The sequence below is a fragment of the Artibeus jamaicensis genome, unplaced genomic scaffold, assembly GCF_021234435.1.
Source record: "Artibeus jamaicensis isolate MK-2021 breed Jamaican fruit bat unplaced genomic scaffold, CSHL_Jam_final contig_482, whole genome shotgun sequence".
NCBI classification, from domain to species: Eukaryota; Metazoa; Chordata; class Mammalia; order Chiroptera; family Phyllostomidae; genus Artibeus; species Artibeus jamaicensis.
The window spans coordinates 15,255,580-15,274,276 of NW_026521857.1; the positions used below are offsets into that span (position 1 = coordinate 15,255,580).

Here is an 18,697-nt window from a genome sequence, read left to right on the forward strand (position 1 = left end):
GAGAAAGGACAGATTTAAAAGAGTATGTGAGAATCATGGAAGTTATCAATTATTCAACATAGATATGGATAGATTTTATCTGGAGCACTATATGGAAAATGTCAATACTTGGATCAAAAGAAGTTCATTACAAAATAGGTTTTCAGGTAATCTAGTTCTAGTTAAGGATCAGTGGTTTCCTGAGTTTCCTTTCCTTTTTCAATTTTACCTTAAGTAATTTTTTACTTTTCAATTAAAGTTGACATACAGTATTAGTTTCAGGTGTACAACCCAGGGATTAGACATTGTATAACTTACTAAGTTATCACCCCAATAAATCTGGTACCCATCTGATACCAGATATCAGGGGTGTCAAACTCATTTTCACCGGGGGCCACATCAGCCTTGCAATTGCTTTAAAGGGCCAAAATGGTTTTAGGACTGTATAAATACAACTACCCCTTAACTGTTAAGGAGTTGAAATTATATTCAGCCCTTTAAAGGCAACTGCAAGGCTCATGTGGCCCCAGTGAAAAAGTTTTGACATCCCTGCCATACATTGTTACAATATTATTGACTATATTCCCTATTCTGTACATTACATGCCCATGACTATTTTGTAACTACCAATTTATATTTATTAATCCCTTCACCTTTTTCACCCAATCCCCTAAACGTCCCTTCCATTTTAAAGAAGACTTTTTCAGCTTTTTATCTAGGAAACTCTTTATCTGTCCTTTGATTTTAAATGATAGTTTTGCTGGATAATCTTGGTTGTAGATCTGTGTTTTTCATCAATTTGAATATTTCTTGCCACTCTCTTCTGGCCTGCAAAGTTCCTGTTGAGAAGTCAGCTGACAGTCTTATGGGATCTTCCTTGTAGGTAATTTTTCTCTTGGTAGGTAACTTCTTTTCTCTTGCTGCTTTTAAGATTCTCTGTCTTCAACCTTTTGTATTTTATTTATAATGTGTGTTGGTGTGGGCCTCTTTGAGTTCATCTTGTTTGGGACTCTGTACTTCCTGGACTTGTATGTGTATTTCCTTCACCAGGTTATAGTTTTCTGTGATGATTTTTCACATAGGTTTTCAGTTCCTTGCTCTCTCTTCACCTTTTGGTAACCCTATGATGTGAATGGTGGTATGACTGAAGTTGTCCCAGGGGATCATAGTATCTTCTTTGGGAGTGGGGAAGGGCGGATTCTATTTTAGTTTTGCTGTTCTGATGGGGTGTGCTGTACTTCCTTATCTTCCAAATTGCTGATTCGATATTCCGCTTCATCTGTGCCACTGTTGATTCCCTGTAATGTATTCATTTCAGTTAGTGTATCCTTCATTTCTGACGAGAGCTTTTTTATGGTTTCTAGTTCTGTTTTTAGGTTTCCTGTCTGTCTATTGATCTCACCAAGTTCATCTATTCCCCTAAGTTCACTGAGCATCCTTATAACCAGTGTTTTAAACTCTGTATCTGATAGATGACAAGGCTCCATTAAATATAGTTTTTTTCTGTAGTTTGTTCTTTCATTTGGGACACATTTCTTTGTCTCCTCACTTTGGCTGCCTCTCTGTGTTTGTTTCTATATATTTGGTAGAGCTGCTATATTTCCTCGGCTTGGTAGAAGGACCTTATGTACTGGGTGTCCTATAGGGTCCAATGTCACAGCCTCCCCAGTCACCCAAGCTGGGCACTTCAGGTGTGCCACCTTTGTGGGCTGCGTACACCCTTCTGTTGTAGTTGTCTTGATTGCTGTTGGCATGGCAGTGGGAGCAATTCAACCCAGGCAGATCAGCTGCAAGGGCTGGCTGTGACCACCACGGAGGATCAGCTGTGCAGGGGCCTACCCAATAGAGCAGGACCTCAGCAGGACTCAAGTGCTCACTGACTCTGCCCCTTGAGTGTGTCACTTGTGGAGGTGGCTCTGGGGAATCACAGGAGATGCAGACCAAGGCCAGTGGCTACCTGTGTTCTGCCCAGGGCCACCCAATATGAGCTATAAAGCAATTTGCAGATAGCTGCTGCTTGCTCTGGGTTTGGAGGTGCACAGGAGAGGTCGCAAGCTACTAAGCCAAGTTGCTATCACTGGGGCCACTTAGCAATAGGTATTGTGCATGCTGAGGCCAGATGTTTGAGAGATTTTAGGAAAATCTGAAGCATGAGCCAAGACAGGCAGTATAGAAAAGCTATTGGAAACAGTTTGTGTGCATCCACAAATTGGGTGGAGTGGGGTTTCCGAATCACTAGTGCAGGGCAAACTAATAGTCAGTTTTATATGGTGCCTACCAGTCCTTCTCTAGGGGAAGGACTCAGAAAAGGAACAGTGGCTTTTGCCTACACTTTGGAGAGAAGGCTGCCCCCTTGCTCTCGTCATGATGCCAGACACTCAGTTTCTCCCTGCATGGCCCTGGTACCTTTAGAGCTCCTGCTGCAGTACTGGGGCTCAGAGTGAGTCCAAATTCATGTGCTAGCCCTTTAAGAGAAACACCTGGAGCTCCAGCAGCCCTCCCGTCTCAGCGACAATCCTTGCTGATTTTCCCAGCAAGCTGTTATGGGGACTTCTCTCTTGGCACTGGAAGCCTGGGCTGGGGGCCTGCTTTTGGGATGGGAACCCTCACTACTCAGGGGGTAGCTCTGCAGCCAAGGAATCCCTCCTGATTTTAGACCACCATAGGTGGGTGTGAGACCAGTGCACTCCTATTCTTGTACCAGTCTCCATGTGGTTTCTTTATAACCTTAGTTGTAGGACTTCTGTTCAGCTAGATTACAGTCAGTTCTGAATGGTGTTTCTATAGTTTAGTTGTAATTTTGATGTGGTTGTGGAAGGAATCAAGTACCACATTTACCTACACCAATATCTTGACCAGAATTTCCTAAGTTTCCTTTTTTACCTAAGATAGTTTCCTTTGTAAAGAGTACCTGTAAACTTAGTAATATCAATGGACTTTATCCTTTTTAAAAAAAAATTAAGACTGTATGACTCCTCTCCTTTTAGTACTATGGGAAGAAATACTCTTGGAATAAAAATGTCTAATATGTGTGACCAAATAAACGTAAGCTGTCCCAGGCAGTTAAAATCTCCATTTACATTTATCACCAAGAAAGTCCATTTATCAGCTTTGTGTTAGAAAAGTTGCCATCAAAAGGGAAGGAAAAGAATTCTCTAGAACTATATCTGTGAGAAGAGTATCATGGAAAGATCAAGAGTTGAAGGGATATATAAGGTAGAGTCATTGTGGGAATATAGGGAAAGAGAAATATCATAGACCATGTGTATTATCCTCAAATAATTTTCTCCTGCAAGTTACAGATCCCAAAACTAGGAGCTACCAAAATGGCACAGCAGTGAGTGTAGCAACCAAAGTAAATTTTTTTTTGGTTTGGTATTCACATAAAATAACTAGATGTAGTAGTGAGTGTATTGTTAAATAGTACACTCTACCTTACAAGGCAAGGATCCTGTCTTAATTCTTGTTTCTCCAACTCTTAAACACATGTTTAATAATAGGCAATCAATAAATGTTATATCAAGTAACTAATTTTTTCATTAATTCTTCTAACAGACTGGATTATGGACAGAACTTGGAAAAATTGAGAATAATTACTTAAAGCCACTCCATATAGGACTTAATATGTCAAAAGCACATTATGAAGCAGAAATTAAAAATAGCCAAGAAAATAGCCAAGGTTGGTAATGTACAATTTCATTTTTGCTTAGGTCTAAAAATCAAATTTTAACACTATTCAGAATAAAGAACTTTTTTTAATCTTGTACTTATCTAACAGCAAACAAGGAACTATGACAGTAGTCATTTTATTTATAATATAATTATTCTTAGGTCTATAAGCCGGTTAACACCAAAATTGGATTAAGTAAGACTTAAACCAATTGAAACATATTCTGGTTTAAAAATCTCAAGTCCTAAGTAGGAATCTAACTATTACAAGTATTTCTGTTTGGTCTCATTGTGTTCCTAGGTATTGTTTGGTCCACCCTCAAGTAAATCTGTACAAATTATGAAAAAGAATCTTAGGTCCAGAATTACTTTTTAAAGTCAGTAGTTCTACAATAATTTTGTGATCTTCTCCATATAGCTGTGGTAATTTTTCTATAGGCATTACTAGAAATTCTTTTTCAGTGTAATGTATGTAATTCTGATTACACACTAAAGAAAAAAGTTTATAAATTTTCATTCATCGTGTACATGCCAAAATGATGCTAGCTAAAGAAACATTAATTCACATGTTACAGAATTTTGATATTTTTATTTGCTAACAGCTTGATTTAAACATATCCTGAGCTATTAAACACTACGACAAGTTTACATGAATAATGGACATATTTTTTTAAGGGAATGATGAAAGTTCCTTTTAAATTTATTTTTTAAATCTGAGAGTTGTTTTAATGGTTAAGTGTGACACGTGACTTTTTTTTCTTCTTTTTCAGAATTCCAGAATTCTAAAGACTTTTGTTCTGTAACTGTAGGTGGAGAAGAGATCCCTAATATGCCTCCTGAAATGCAGCTTAAGGTAGATCTAAAATTTTCCTAAGCTACGCACACCTGAAGTATTTCATTTTTTGCTGTGTTTATTTTGAAATGCAGGCTTAAGAACATTAATTTCCTTGGCTTTGCAGGTCCTACATTCAGCACTTTACACATTTGATTTGATTGAAAGTGTTCTGGCTCGAGTAGAAGAACTCATTGAAATAAAAACAAAGTCTACCTCTGGAGAAAATACTGGGATAAAGTGAAAGCTTTGTTTCCTAAATAAAAGTTAGTAAAATACTGTATTTTCCAATATGATTTAATGCCTTTACAAAAAATTTTCTGTAAAACACCGTTATAAAAATAAATGTAGCTTATCAGGTTCTGTAATGATACATTATGTATAAGTAGTATTCTTTGGTTTTAAAAATATAACCTGATAAATAATGCCCATATATGATAAATACTACTGTTAAAATTCAATACAAATTAATAATTTTATAATGTCACCAAATGTAGTTTGTCTTTATTCATTCATATAGTTTAATGAGTTTATTAACATACTTATACATTTTTTGTTCCAGTTAGATGCTATGTTATAGTTAGAACTCCTAGTATTTTAAATTGGGTATCACACCTATTTTCCTAAATATTGTTAAAGGAATTATTCAACAAAACTTCTGAAAATAAAATCACTTTGAATTGTACATATTTTATTATTTTAAAATTTAAAAAGCTTTAAACTATATATTTGAACATTATAATTCAATCAGTCTAATTATTTTAATATTCTTCCAAAAGAACTTTTATAATTGATACTCTAATTTGGGTTAAATGAATCACTGAGATTTATCTTTTGAAGAGTTTTCCAAACAGGACTGTGCTCAATGATGTAAGCTTTAGTTGCTATCATTCTGTAGCATATGCTCTCTATGTATGGTTTGGAAGTGATCTGGAAAAAGATAAAAACATGCAGTGTTATTTATAGAAGTAAGGTCTTTTTACAGAGTCAAATAAAAAAATCCTAACTTTTGCCCTGGCCCAGTGGCTCCTTTGGTTGGAGCATTGTCCATTATACCAAAAGGTTGTGGGTTTGAGTCCCAGTCAGGGCATATACAGGAGGCAACCAGTTGATGTTTCCCCCTTCCTCTCTCTAAAATCAATAAAAACATATACTTGGGCAAGGATTTAAAAAACACCTTTCAATTACAAGAATTTCAAACGTGAAAGCCAAAAAGTAGAATTCTGTAACGACGGCTTTAATGGGGACCTATTCCAAAGTTGAATAAGGAACATGTAATAGCCTAGGGAAGTCGGGTGCACAGGAAGATAAGCATGAAAAGAGGACAGCTGGTGGGGTGGCTTCCATAAAACTGTATGTTTGCACTCAGCTGATGACTACAACTTGCCCGATATGTGTACTTTAGAATTTGAAGTAAGATTTAAGTAACCAATAGGGCCAATATAGTATATATATCGCCAAATGCTCTTTTAGCCAAAATGAGTCATTCTGTTAGTGGCTACCAGAAATACATTGAGAAGACTTGAGAGGGTGAGTTCAGACTTGGGGGAGAGTTACAGTACATGCTGAAATAGCAACTTCTCTCAGGGAACTGGAGCAGAGTATCTGTCAGCCCCACTCAAGACGGTATGCATTTTGGAGTGTGTGAGTGTATGCATGTGTCATTTTCCACAGGTGACTCACCTTAGCTATAGTGCACATAAGATTAACAGCATTTAGTGTGTTGTGTACTGGAAGTATTCGTAATTTACTACCCAGGAATCTGAAAAATCAATTCATAAGTTAAATAGATCATATGACTTACTAACATCTTCTCTCTTAAGTGAATAAAGAGACAAACCTCTTATTGCTTGTGTTTTTTTTTTTTAATTCATTCATACTCTGGCTTATTTCACAGAGGAACTGATACAGTTTTGTAGTCAGAACTTAAATGAATAAAAGTGTTCAGTTTCAGTTTGGTCTTGCAGGAATCCCAGAAATCAGCATGAACTTTGAAACTGTCACTCTGACTCACAGAATAGCCATTTGGCCTGCACTTTATTAAATATGACAAATTAACATTATAAAGGTTATCTTTTGGAAAAATATAACTCATCTGCCTAAAAAGAATTAAGAATTGAAGTAAAGACAATATAATTTAAGAAAAATGAGTCCTAGTGCTCTTCCCTACCTCTGCTGAATCCTGAACATCAGTTTCCATTCCTCAAGCCCATGGAAGGCTGCAGATAGAATCAAAAAACTGTTTTGGTGAATGTTAATGAACTTCTCAATTTTGGCTAGAAATATTTCTTCAGCTGACATAAAGAATTCTTTAGCATCCATCAATAAAAATGCAACTCCTAGGAAAGATGGATGTAATATAAAACATCACTTCATCATAAAAATCAAAATTTTTATAAACTTACTAAAATCAACAAAAGTAGATACAAGTATAGCATAGCTTTAGGTGTCTAGGCCCTAAACCTATAAGGAGTAGAAATTAACAAAATTCTTACACAACAAAATAATTTAGGTAGTTCTTTGAAGTGCTCTGTATAAAAGGGTGATTTATTCTAAATGTTTAAGGGGGAAAAACTTTGTCAGTAACCATTTTTTTTTTCAGACTAAGGCACAATGAAGGTAAATGCCTAATTTTACATAAAAGCTAACTTTCCATGTTACAATTTTTAAAAGCTGGAAATCAACTAAACAAAGGTAGTCTTAAGCAAGCCTTTATTTCTTGAAAAAAAACCTTTGTACTAGAATACAAACTATTATATAAATTAATTAACTCAGTAAGCAGATACCTAGAATGATAGTATCAGGCATATAAGAATTGTCCGGGAGGGAAACCTGATCTAATTAGCCCTTTAAAAGATGATAAAGTTAGTTCTTTAAAAGATACAATCTAGCCCTGGCTGGTGTAGATCAGTCCATTGAGCACGGGCCTGTGAAGCAAAGGGTTGCTGCTTTGATTCCCAGTCAGGGCACATGCCCAGGTTGCAGGCCAGGATCTCAGTGGAGGATGCGCATGAGAGGCAACCACACACCGATGTTTCTCTCCTCTTCCTCCCTCCCTTCCCCTCACTCTAAAAAGTAAATAAATAAAATCTTTAAAAAAAGATATAATCTAAGACTGTGATTATATGCTAACTAAGGAACTTGGGCAATTTATATAACCTCTCTGAACATAAGTCACCTCATCTGTAAATGGGAATAATAATTGCTAAATAGGTTTGCTGAAAGGATTAAAGATTAGATAATATCTATAAAGTGGTGAAGGCACATACATAATGGGTGGGTATTCACCAAAAATATTTTACTTTTCCCTAGAGGGCTCCATTCAACCAGGAATGATGAGTTTGAGGTTGGAGTGACTACTTTCAGCCTGTGTAGGTTAGTTTCTAGGAGCTTTTGAAAGCGCCTCTTCCAGAAGCTCTGCTAGCGTCAGCCCCCCTAATAAAATCCTTCATCTCCACCTCTCATCACTTGTATAGTTTCCCAGGCACAAGTGGAACTGACCCTTCTCATATCCTAATCTAATATTCCCATACTTTGCCCATGACTTATATTAGTTGTGTGTATTATAATTCAAGGAACACTTGCATGTCCCTATGGGTTCTTTTGGTTAGTATTTGTTTATATTATATTCAGCAAACTCTTGTACAAAGTCATAAAAAACACTCTCACATTGTTTTGTGTATGGATTTTGACCAATATTGTGTTGCCAGCTTCTTTGTTAACATAGGTAATACTTTAATACAAGTGTTAATTATCAGGGAGGTGGCTTTGTTCTATTTCCATATTAGTTGCCAAGCAATAACCAAGTTTTTCACATGTAACTGTTTCTCCAAAAAGATAGTAGCTTAGCTTATTACTTAGTTAATAAACCACCAAATTATTATAACTTATACCCACATATTTTATAAGAAACTTCAATCAAGGCAGTTAGCAAATATACTGTACCAGTACAAGAAAATATAATCGATCCACTTTCCACTGCATTTGAATACCGAACCTTGTGGCTTCGATTTTCTAGGGCAGTTGCAACTTCACAACTCTTAAAGAAATTTCAGAAATACAAACTTAAGACATGCTTAGAAGGTTATTTATTAAAACTAATATAGTAAAATAAGTTTAAGAGCTTATTTTATAACTATACCTCAAAAATTTGATCATCAAGAGACACTAAATATTCTAAGGAGGAAAAAATATTTAGTTCTGCCCAGACACATTTATTGCAGTTTTGGAAATGAGCTGTGTACTATAGTTATGTCACTTAGGGACAGAAATTAAGGACATAATGAAGCATTATAACAACTGCAGCAAAGCAAACTTTAAAACAACAACAACAACAGAAACTTAGGGATAGATTCTGACATGCATTAATGTATAAACAGGAATGTGGGTGATGGTGTGTTTTTCAGACGGTCGACAGAACAGTGAAGTGCCAGACATAGAATGCCACAAAGAGACAACCAATTCTCAAATTCATGTTTACTTTACAGTTACTGTTAGTATATTTTTAAAATGTCTTAAGCCTTAGATGAGTCAGAAAACGTATGAAAACAGCAACCAAACTTTTGATTTAAGTACTAACCATTTCAAAACTCACTTCTGATTCTACCAAGTAATTAGATCATAATACCCAAGATACTAAAATATAAGTGGTTAATACTGTTTCCTGATTGGTCAAAACCTCAAGCTTGTTTTTCTTCAAGTACATAAAAAAATCCCTTAAGTACATTTTTTCCTCAGATCATGTATATTTTAAGCACACCAGCTGGAATTAGGTATAAAATATATGTATGCTTCCTTTCTTTCCTAAAAGGAGTATTTTGTGACATTCAAACAGATCCTTACCTAGAGTTCAACTATGACACTTCCATGAGTTTCTTCTGCTGTTTTAAAATTATACATAGCTTCCAGCGATGGCAGACAAAGTAATTTAGGCCAACCCTCCTGTTGAAGGCAACTGGAAGGCTGGACTGTTTTTAAAATCTGCCCGAATGCATTAGAGAGCTAGCAGGATAAAAATTATAGGACCAAGATCTGCAGAAATTTAAAGAGACGAGACCGGCATTTAGGCCATTTTTTCCCTGAGGGCATCTATCTGCCAATTCAGGAAAAGACAGATGAGAGGCTGAACACAGCCTTTGACAAAAGTAGAACGGCTCTCACAGGGACTGCAGCCTGGCTTCAAATCACTTCAATCCCTGAAATTGTATTAAGTTGACACTGTATTACTAGTGCTCCCAAGCACCTTGCAGAAGCACACTCTAGAGCAAGCTTTCTCCATCCGGTCTCACTTGAACTACAGAACAATGACTTGCGTGACTATTTTCTCAATTCTCCTATACTAGTACCATTCTAGATACATAGGAACTAAGTTCATTTTAGACAAAATAGACACCTTAGGGCTTGGGTTGCTAGACTAACAAAAGCACAGAACACCCAGTTAAATTTGAATTTCAGATAACATAATTTTTAGCATAAGTATGTCCCATGCAATATTTGGGAGGTACTTACAATAACATTGTTTATCTGAAACTCAAATTTGACTGACTGTCCTATATTTTACCTGGCAACCTTAGGGCATTAGAGTTTTAGTTCTGTTGCAGGGTCAAGACTTGTCTAGAGGAACAGAACTCTTTTAGGCCTCAGATTATTTTTAGAAACAATTTTACAAATATAAATTCCAACACAATAAAAAAGAATCAGATACACAAGAGACAAGATTACATGAAAGAGAACCATCAGAAGCATCGGGAAGTATAAACAGACACAGGGGATACATATAGTGAAGTTATAAGATACAGACCTTAAAATAGCTATTTACTGTGGTCACAAAAGATGAAGTCAAGAATTTTGACAAAGAACCAGAAACTATATATAAAGGTGTGTTGTGACAGAAGTGAAAGGGTCAAGAAAGCTTAATAAAATTTGAGTCAGATCTTTAAAGTGGAAAGCAGCGCTCTGACTGGGGTGGCTCAGTGGGTTGGGTGGTGTTGGACATGCAAGAGGCAACCAGTTGATGTTTCTGTCACACATCAATGTTTTTCTCCCTCTCTCTCTCCCTTCCCCTCTCTAAAAATAAGTAAAAATCTTAAAATGTTTTTTAAAAAGTGGAGAGCACATTATTTAAGCAGACAAATGAAGGAGGAAGACAAATATGAGAACAACCTGGACAGAAAGACTAACACAAAGGCATTCGGAACTGAAAGTATGATTCTTATATGGTAAGTATGTAAGGTGTATACGTGAGGTGTTCGTGAGGTGTATGTTTAATTTGGGGACAGTATTAGAGTAACTGCCTGCAGACTGTGAGGACTCATGTATGCCATACTAAGGAATTTCAATACTATCCTACTGGGAGGGCCAACTAAAAGAATTATAGAGCCAACTAAAAGAAAATAATAAAAGAAAATAATGAAGACAAAATTAGCCCTGGCTGGTGTAGCTCACTGGATTGAGCGCAGGCCTACAAACCGAAGGGTGACTAGTTCAATTCCCAGTCCAGGGCACATTTGGGTTGCAGGCCAGGTACCCAGTAGGGGACACGTGAAAGGCAACCACATACTGATGTTTCTGTCCTTCTCTCCTTCCTGCCCCTCTCTTTAAAAATAAATACATAAATTATTTTTTAAAAGATAAAATTAGAACTTAGTTAAGAGAAAACATGTAAACTGAAGAGTTAATTTTTCAGAATAACCAGGAGCTAAGACTAGATTTACCAAAATACAGTGGTGTGCCAAAAAGTAGGTTTACAGTTGTTTGGAAAAACACATGCAGGTTATGATTATTACAATAGCTGTATTGACTCAAAAGAATGTCACAATGGCACAGTAAACCTACTTTTACCCACCTCTGTATGTTTCATGGAATATTAGTCCATCCACTGACCCATGTGTAAATAAAATGTGGTGCACCCATATGGTGAAATGTTATTAGGCAGTAAAAGGAATGAAGTACTGACACATACTATAACATGGATGAGCTCTGAAAATACTATGCTAAGTAAAAGAAACCAACCACAGATAATAATATATCATATAATTCCATTTAAATGAAATGTCCAGAATAGGGAAATCTATAGAGACAGAAAGTAGATTATTCGTTGCTTGGGGCTGAATGAAGGACGTTTGGGGAAAATGAGGAATGACTGCTAATGGAAGTAGAATTTTTAGATTGATAAAAATGTAAAAACACTAAATTGCATACTTTAAATGGGTGAGCTATACTGATGTGAACTGTATGTTACTAAAGCTACATGCTCATATATGTGTGTTTGTGTGTGTAAGCTATTTTGTGGGTGTGTTTCCAATGGAGCTCTTGCCAAACTGAAAATAAACAATTTTCTATTTAGGCAATGAAGAAAATTGAACTGAATTTAAAAAAGGCACCAACAATGTTAATTTTCAACGTCCATTTTTTTCCTCAAAATTAAAAAAAATGGTGACTACTGTCTACAACTTCATTTAAATAGGCAGAAAAGATTGATAATAAAAGTATAATGCTTCTGGTTGATTAAGTAAAAGAAGATGGATGCATTTATAATATTCACTTTTTTCAGAAACTAAACTAACTCCTGACAAAAAATAATTAAAAATGCATAATATACATACATAACCACACACACCACTGTGTCAGTAAACACGGCATAAGCTCTCAAAAAGACATGGTCAGTATCCCCCTCTTCCTCATTCCAAGGGCACACAGGCTGCTTAGTTAAGATTGGGCACCTGCAAACCACATGACCTAATGAATGCTATCTTATATCACAGGTTCCTCAGACTGACCACAACCACTTAAATCAGACAGGCAGCAAAGTGGCACCAAGTCTTTGACACATATTATTCCTATGACATTTCAGCTGTCCAGCTTGTTGGGAGTAAAAATCTGATTATCTCACCTCCAACTGCATCTGTGAGATACGGTACATGAAAAGCACATGATTTACTGCACTAAAGACTTTCAACCACAGTGTAAAAGTTTTAGTATTTATAAATCTGAGAGAGTTAGCTATTCATCTTTAGTCAAATCTTCAATTGACACGAAGTTGGGGAGCACATTTTCAAATGTTCTTAATTTGAATACTATGTTACTGTTTCTTTTTTAAAAAACCTAGCATTTGAGAATTCAATTACTTGATGCAAAAAAAAATAAGGTTTTTCAAATGATTGACTATATTCTGAAATTCTGGTATAGTTGAGGACCTGGACTAATATTTCAGAATATACAGCACTAAAAAACAAGTGTTATGTGTTGGGTAGCTTGGTAAATACTAGCAAAGGAGTATCTAAATAAGACTGAAAAGATTAAAATTGGCTCTGAGATGCATAGTTTGGACTCAGGCTTTAAAAGGAATATAATTCACAATATAATCAAGGAAGATTACATTTTATAAATTTCCACTTGATTGATTAAGAAAGCTGTACCCGTGTTCCTGAGATCAATCTCCATGAATTTACTTTCAGCACCACACACTACAAATGATCTGACCAGGAAAAGTCTCTGGTTTCAGAGGTGCCCCCTCTACTGACTCTCCTCTCGCTTTTTTATAGCTGCTCCTTCTCAGCCTCCCATGGGAGTTGACTTGCCTCCAAACCTTTGCATATGATGGCCGCTCTCCTACTCTCCTTTTTCTGGCTATCATCTGCTCCTTCAATACACACCGAGAGACTCTGTGACATGTTTCTACACCATGGTGCCCTGCGGTTCTACCATAGCACTGCCCACACTGACTGCCTTTCCCTACCAGTCTGAATTCCTTAACAGCTGGGGCTACTGATTTTATACATCTAGCATGGAACTGGAATGGAAAGGGCTTTGTAACTTCTGGAATGCAGAAACTGAGGCAAGGCTGGGGATGCCTGGGAGCTAAAAGATGTTCAGATGAGCACGGCCTGCATGAAAGTATGATGCTGGCATCCTGAGGTCACAGCGGGTCAGCGGCAGAGCTAGGCCCCGCTCGAGGTTCCACTCCCCTAAAGGTGACCGTTTCTCAACCATGTAGTAAGATGGAGAGCAGACACAAAACTAAACTTGTCAAATAAAAAATCAAACACAACAACAACAAAAACAACCCCAAACTGCTATTCAGAACCTCATAAATTACATGGATTTATGAGGTTCTTAAATAATTATCAATTTTCCCCTGTCTTTTCTGTTCTATGGATGTGTTTAAAAGTTCACACTGGCATGATAATGAAAGGAGAAAGGAGAAAATTAAGAGTTAGATGCAGAGTAGAGATAATTAGCTTTTAAATAAATAAACTTAAAAAATGAACACTTATTTGAAACCTGAGTACAGCAGTAAGTTCACTGGATTTTAAAACCATAGCTAATTTTGGTTGCCCATATCAGGTTGAATGAAGTCTTCAAGCACACTCTATTAGTAAGATCTAAGAGTACGCTATTAGGTGGTCTATTCATGGGAACGCTAAAAAAAGAAAAAGCATTTTCCACCCTTACTGAATTAAATTCGCTGAAGAACTACTATAAGTAATTATAAAGCCTGTCGCTATAGGCTTTATCATTGACTTCATTTCCTTTTGATTATTATCACCTGCCTCTATTTCTCATAACTCAAGTGGTGTTTTGGCACCTGGCTTCTCTTGAAGTGGTTTCTTATGACTTATGTTTCCAATGTAATTGTCATGCAGCAATTGTGGGGACCACTTATGAAGTAATTTATAAGATCAGTACTAATAAGCATTGTTTTACTACCATACTATTGGACATCTAGGTACACTCATTTGATGTAAAGTACTATTAAAAATTTGTCGCCTTGCCCTGGCAGGATGGCGGCTCAGGTGCTTGGAACATCATTCCATAAACCAAAAAGCTGCGTGTCTGATCACTGTTCAGGGTGCATATCCAGGCTGTGGGTTTGATTCCCGGTTGGGGCGTCTATGGGAGGCAACTGATCAATGTTTCTTTCTCACTTCCCCAGCTCTAAAATCAAAAACAAAACCAAAACATATCCTTGGATAAGGATTTTAAAAAATTGTCCTCTAGTGTCAGAAAACACAGAAAAGCTCAAAGACCACTTAAGGTACAGAAAAAAAAATTGGTGCAAGCTGGAAAGAGTTCCCACTGATCAAATAGAGGACAATTTGAACACCAAGACAACTGATTGAATCTGTGAGTTCATAGCGCTGAGGACTTTTGAAAGACTCTAAAGAATATAAAGCTAAATAAGACACAATCTTTACCATCAAGAAATTTACAGGTTAGGTTGTTCCTAAGCATCAAGGAGAGTATAAGACCCATTAATTAAAATAAATGAAATTAAGTGCTATGTTACCTCTCATTTCTGAACTATTAAGTAGTCACTACCAGTAATAACTATATAGCCTTTATTAAATTAACTGTCACACTTTTCCCCATCAGATCGTAAGTTCCTCGACAGTAAGACTACACCGAACTTTCCGCAGAGTCTGGAACAACCTCAGAAGAAATCCCACAGGACACAGCTTAACATCCAAGTCTGAATCATCTCCTGAGGCCGCTCCTTCGGTTCTGTAACTGAGTACCAGTTCCAAACCCCTGGTTCAGACTGATTCTGCATATTGTCTAGGTTGACTGCTCACCCAGATTTTATCCTAGAAATCCCTCAACATCTACTCCCTTAGTTAATATTTCTAAGGGGCTTCTTTCCTTGGTATCTTGTCTTCAAGTTTCTAACTCCTTTCCTCACTTTGCTTTTATATATACATATATATATATGTATATATATACACATTTTTAAAGATTTTATTTATTTTTAGAGAGAGGGAAAGGGAAGGAGAAAGAGAATTAGAGAAACATCAATGTGTGGTTGCTTCTGATGTGGCCCCCACTGGGGACCTGGCCTGCAACCTAGGCATGTGCCCCGACCGGTAATTGAAGTGGTGATCCTTTGGTTCACAGCCTGCACTCAATCCACTGAGCTACACCAGCCAGGGCTGCTTTTTCTTTTTTCTTTTCTAAGTGGCTTTATTGTTTCACCTTACCTGCTTCTACCAGGCCTATCTTTTGTATCATAGTCTCATGATTCAACTCCAGTTCCTTAATGAAATTACCATTATTAGAAACCTATATTTTCCTCAAGAAATTTAAAAATCTTTTTTACCTATGGTAGGAATAGGATATATAGATGCATATAATTGGGTAGAACACCTTCTTTTTATGAATATGAATTAAACTAGAAAGTGGTCTAAAAGTTTTGAATAAAAGTAATGTATCCTGTGTGGTATTATTATAGTTTTTTTCTGAATGTGGTATATTATACATTCTCTTTGAAGGTAAAGAATGAATGGAAAGATATATAGCCCTGGAAATTTAAAAAATTAATCTAGAAACGATTGCTAGGAGTTTGGTCACCAGTTAAATAATGAACTTTTGAAACAATGTATTGAATACTTGAGCTAATTTATGTTACTGAGTAAGCTTGTATTTTTTAAAATTAGAGGTATATATGAAATTGAGTGGACTATTTTTATCTAGTTTTCTGTTTCTAGAAATGTCAAATTTGGCTAGAACATCTTAGTTGCCTCTACTTTTAGTAAATCATGTAATATTTAAAAGCTAAGATTTTAGAAGCATAATATGAAGAAATAAGTCAGACTGTCCCCCAGCTTTAGATGGCAACAAAGTCCAGGCCCTGCCCTGGCTGCTGTGGCTCAGTGGATTGAGCACCAGATGGCAAACCGAAGGGTCACTGGTTTGCCAGTCAGGGCACATGCCTGGGTTGCAGGCAGAGTCCCTAGTTGGGGGCATGTGAGAGGCAACCTATCAATGTTTCTCTCTGATATTTCTCTCCTTCTTTTTCTCCCTCCCCCCCCCATAAATAAGTAAATAAATAAATCTTAAAAAAAAAAAGATGCTTCAAGAAAAGTAAAGAATACTAGGTTAGAGTGGATTTTTAGTTACTAGATGTTGGGTTCTCCTCTGAAATAAGTAGTTGATTTTTATTCATCTAAACACTTCATGGAACTGCTACTGCATCTGGCATGAGACAGTTAAGTGGGCTGACAGGACTGTGGCAGGGCAGTGAGATAAGTAGATCCGAAGACAGAACAGCTGGGCAGTAGTTCCGTCTCTGCCACTAACTAGCTGCGTAATTCTGGGTAAGTCCCTTAACTCTTGGGCCCTTAGCTTCCTCATTTACCACATGAAAAATTAGATAAACTTTAAGAACATGTCTGGTTTAAAAAATATATATGTGTGTGTGTGTGTGTGTGTATCTGAAATCTCAGCTTTACATCTTTTATGTAGTGATATTCCAGACATAAAATATTGCACATTGTACAATAATTCGTATCCTATGACTTCAAATAAGACGACTGACTGCTTTTCCAAGATAAAATGGAACAGATGAGGAAGAGAAGTAATAACACTCATTTAAGTAAGTAATTAATGGAGGCTGCAAAATTAAAAAACAGTTCTAAACATTTTATTCAAGGGCCTTAAAGCAGTTTTTGTAGTTGCATAAATAAGACCTCTCATGATACACATGGGAGCTTTGGGCAGCAAAGAAAAGCACTTCACTTGTCCTGATCCTGAGGCTTCTGTGAGCTCCTGCGTGGCACTTTCCATTTCTCCACGTAGAGAAAGAATAAGTGTAAAGAAATGGCTTATTTCATTAAGGATCTGCCACTCAGGGGAACCGAGCACTTTTTGGTATAAAAACATACATGAAAACTTTTAACTTCATGTATTTAAATTTTTCTTAAATAATTCTAAAAGTAAAATTGAATTATCAATAAAGTTAGAAAACACTATTTTTGATCTTATATCTGCCTCAAGACATAACATGTTGCTATCAATGCAGTTCATGAGTAAGAATGTCAAGTCTATTCTAGGTTACCACTCTGAACTAGGTAATACACTTGGAGCACTACAAGGTTTAAAAGAAAATAAAGAATATTAAAAACAGTCAGCATACAGTAAGCATCCAGTTAAAAGAAAAACCAAGATAGTATCACTCAGTTTGAAATAGAAAAATTAGCTACCAATAACTTCAGAGCCAAATGACTAAGTTCTTGTCTACTTTTATTTAATACTCTGGGTTTTGAAGATCAATGTTGAAAGGGTCTTTAAAAAGCATCTTTAAAAACAAACTCAAATTCTTGCCCTGGCTGGTATAGCTCAGTGTATTGAACTCGGGCCTGAGAACCAAAGGACCAAGGTTCGATTCCCAGTCGGGGCATATGCCTGGGTTACAGGCCAGTTCCCAGCAGGGGACGCACGAGAGGCAACCACATATTGATATTTCTCTCCCTCTCTCCTTCCCTTCCCTTCCCCTCCAAAGATAAATAAATAAAATCTTTTTAAAAATCTTAAATAATATGTATGTGCACATGTTTTACTGTTTCTGGAATTTCTTAACATCTCTATTAGAACAGGCTGAGAGGAAAAAAAATAATTTCAGAAAATTTCCAACCCTCAAATATTTAGGGCAAGTTAGGGTGTTGAAAATGGATGCAGTAAAGTTTATCATTTAAAGTACATTTAACTTACATAATTGCTGATCCACACAACTTTAGATAATCAAGCTAAGGATCTTTTAAAGTACTGTCCTATCCCTTTCAATGTTTTAATTAAAGATCAATGGCCCAAATACCTCTTTACCTTAAGAGATGAGCTAATAATGATGGTGGTTGTCCATTTTCCTTTTCCTTTCTCAGCACTTTCAGCCATCTGTCTTTGGATCAGCCCAGCTTCTAATGTGACACAACCTGAGAAAAATCAGAGCAAAAAGAATACACATTTTTTTTGCTTGATAAATGAGTAAATTAAGGACATAAATAAAAGTAGGGTAATAGAGACATTCTAAAAAAATAACTGAAAGTCAAAATCTGACACTGAAAAAGGATGTGTCTTACTATACATTAGGCTTATTGATCAATACTTTGCTTCCTATTAATAATTACTAAAAGCAATGGTTCCTACTTCAGAGAACTATCATGACAGACCTATGTCAAGAACTGTGAAACTTCTGCTTACAAACTAGCTAGCTCACCTACTTGAAAGCTAAATAGTCAGTTTCATGGACATGACAAAAGACGTAAGGCTCTTGGGTTAGAGAGAAATGCCAGTTTTTCACTCATAGCAATAGGACTACCATGATTTTTTTTTGTTGCAGTTCCCAAAGTCCACTTCCCACTGGGTGATGGGACAAGGCTACTTAGCGGCACAAACAGTGGCTGTGTTAAAGGAAAAGAACCCTGAGCACAGGAAACCCCAACCTTT

General features: G+C 36.4%; 2 protein-coding genes across 3 annotated transcripts in view; one reads left to right on the forward strand and one right to left on the reverse strand.

Annotated features, from left to right (window-relative positions):
- The window catches only part of GLMN (glomulin, FKBP associated protein), a 38,994-nt gene extending 34,067 nt beyond the window's left edge, over window positions 1-4,927 (forward strand). For both annotated transcript variants that reach the window (XM_053668252.1, XM_053668253.1), the window contains exons 17-19: window positions 3,535-3,658; window positions 4,419-4,501; window positions 4,608-4,927. In XM_053668252.1, the coding sequence (XP_053524227.1) occupies window positions 3,535-3,658; window positions 4,419-4,501; window positions 4,608-4,724 (324 nt within the window). In that variant the 3' untranslated portion in view covers window positions 4,725-4,927. The remainder of the gene's footprint in view (window positions 1-3,534; window positions 3,659-4,418; window positions 4,502-4,607) is intronic.
- Window positions 4,928-5,278: 351 nt separating this feature from the next.
- CUNH1orf146 (chromosome unknown C1orf146 homolog) lies at window positions 5,279-18,158 on the reverse strand. The gene is made up of 5 exons (XM_037162053.2): window positions 18,077-18,158; window positions 8,426-8,519; window positions 6,651-6,819; window positions 6,164-6,242; window positions 5,279-5,410 (listed from the first exon to the last, which is right to left on the reverse strand). Exons 1-5 carry the CDS (start codon window positions 18,143-18,145, stop codon window positions 5,279-5,281), a joined length of 543 nt encoding a protein of 180 aa, XP_037017948.1. The 5' UTR covers window positions 18,146-18,158.
- Between the last annotated feature and the right edge of the window lie 539 nt (window positions 18,159-18,697).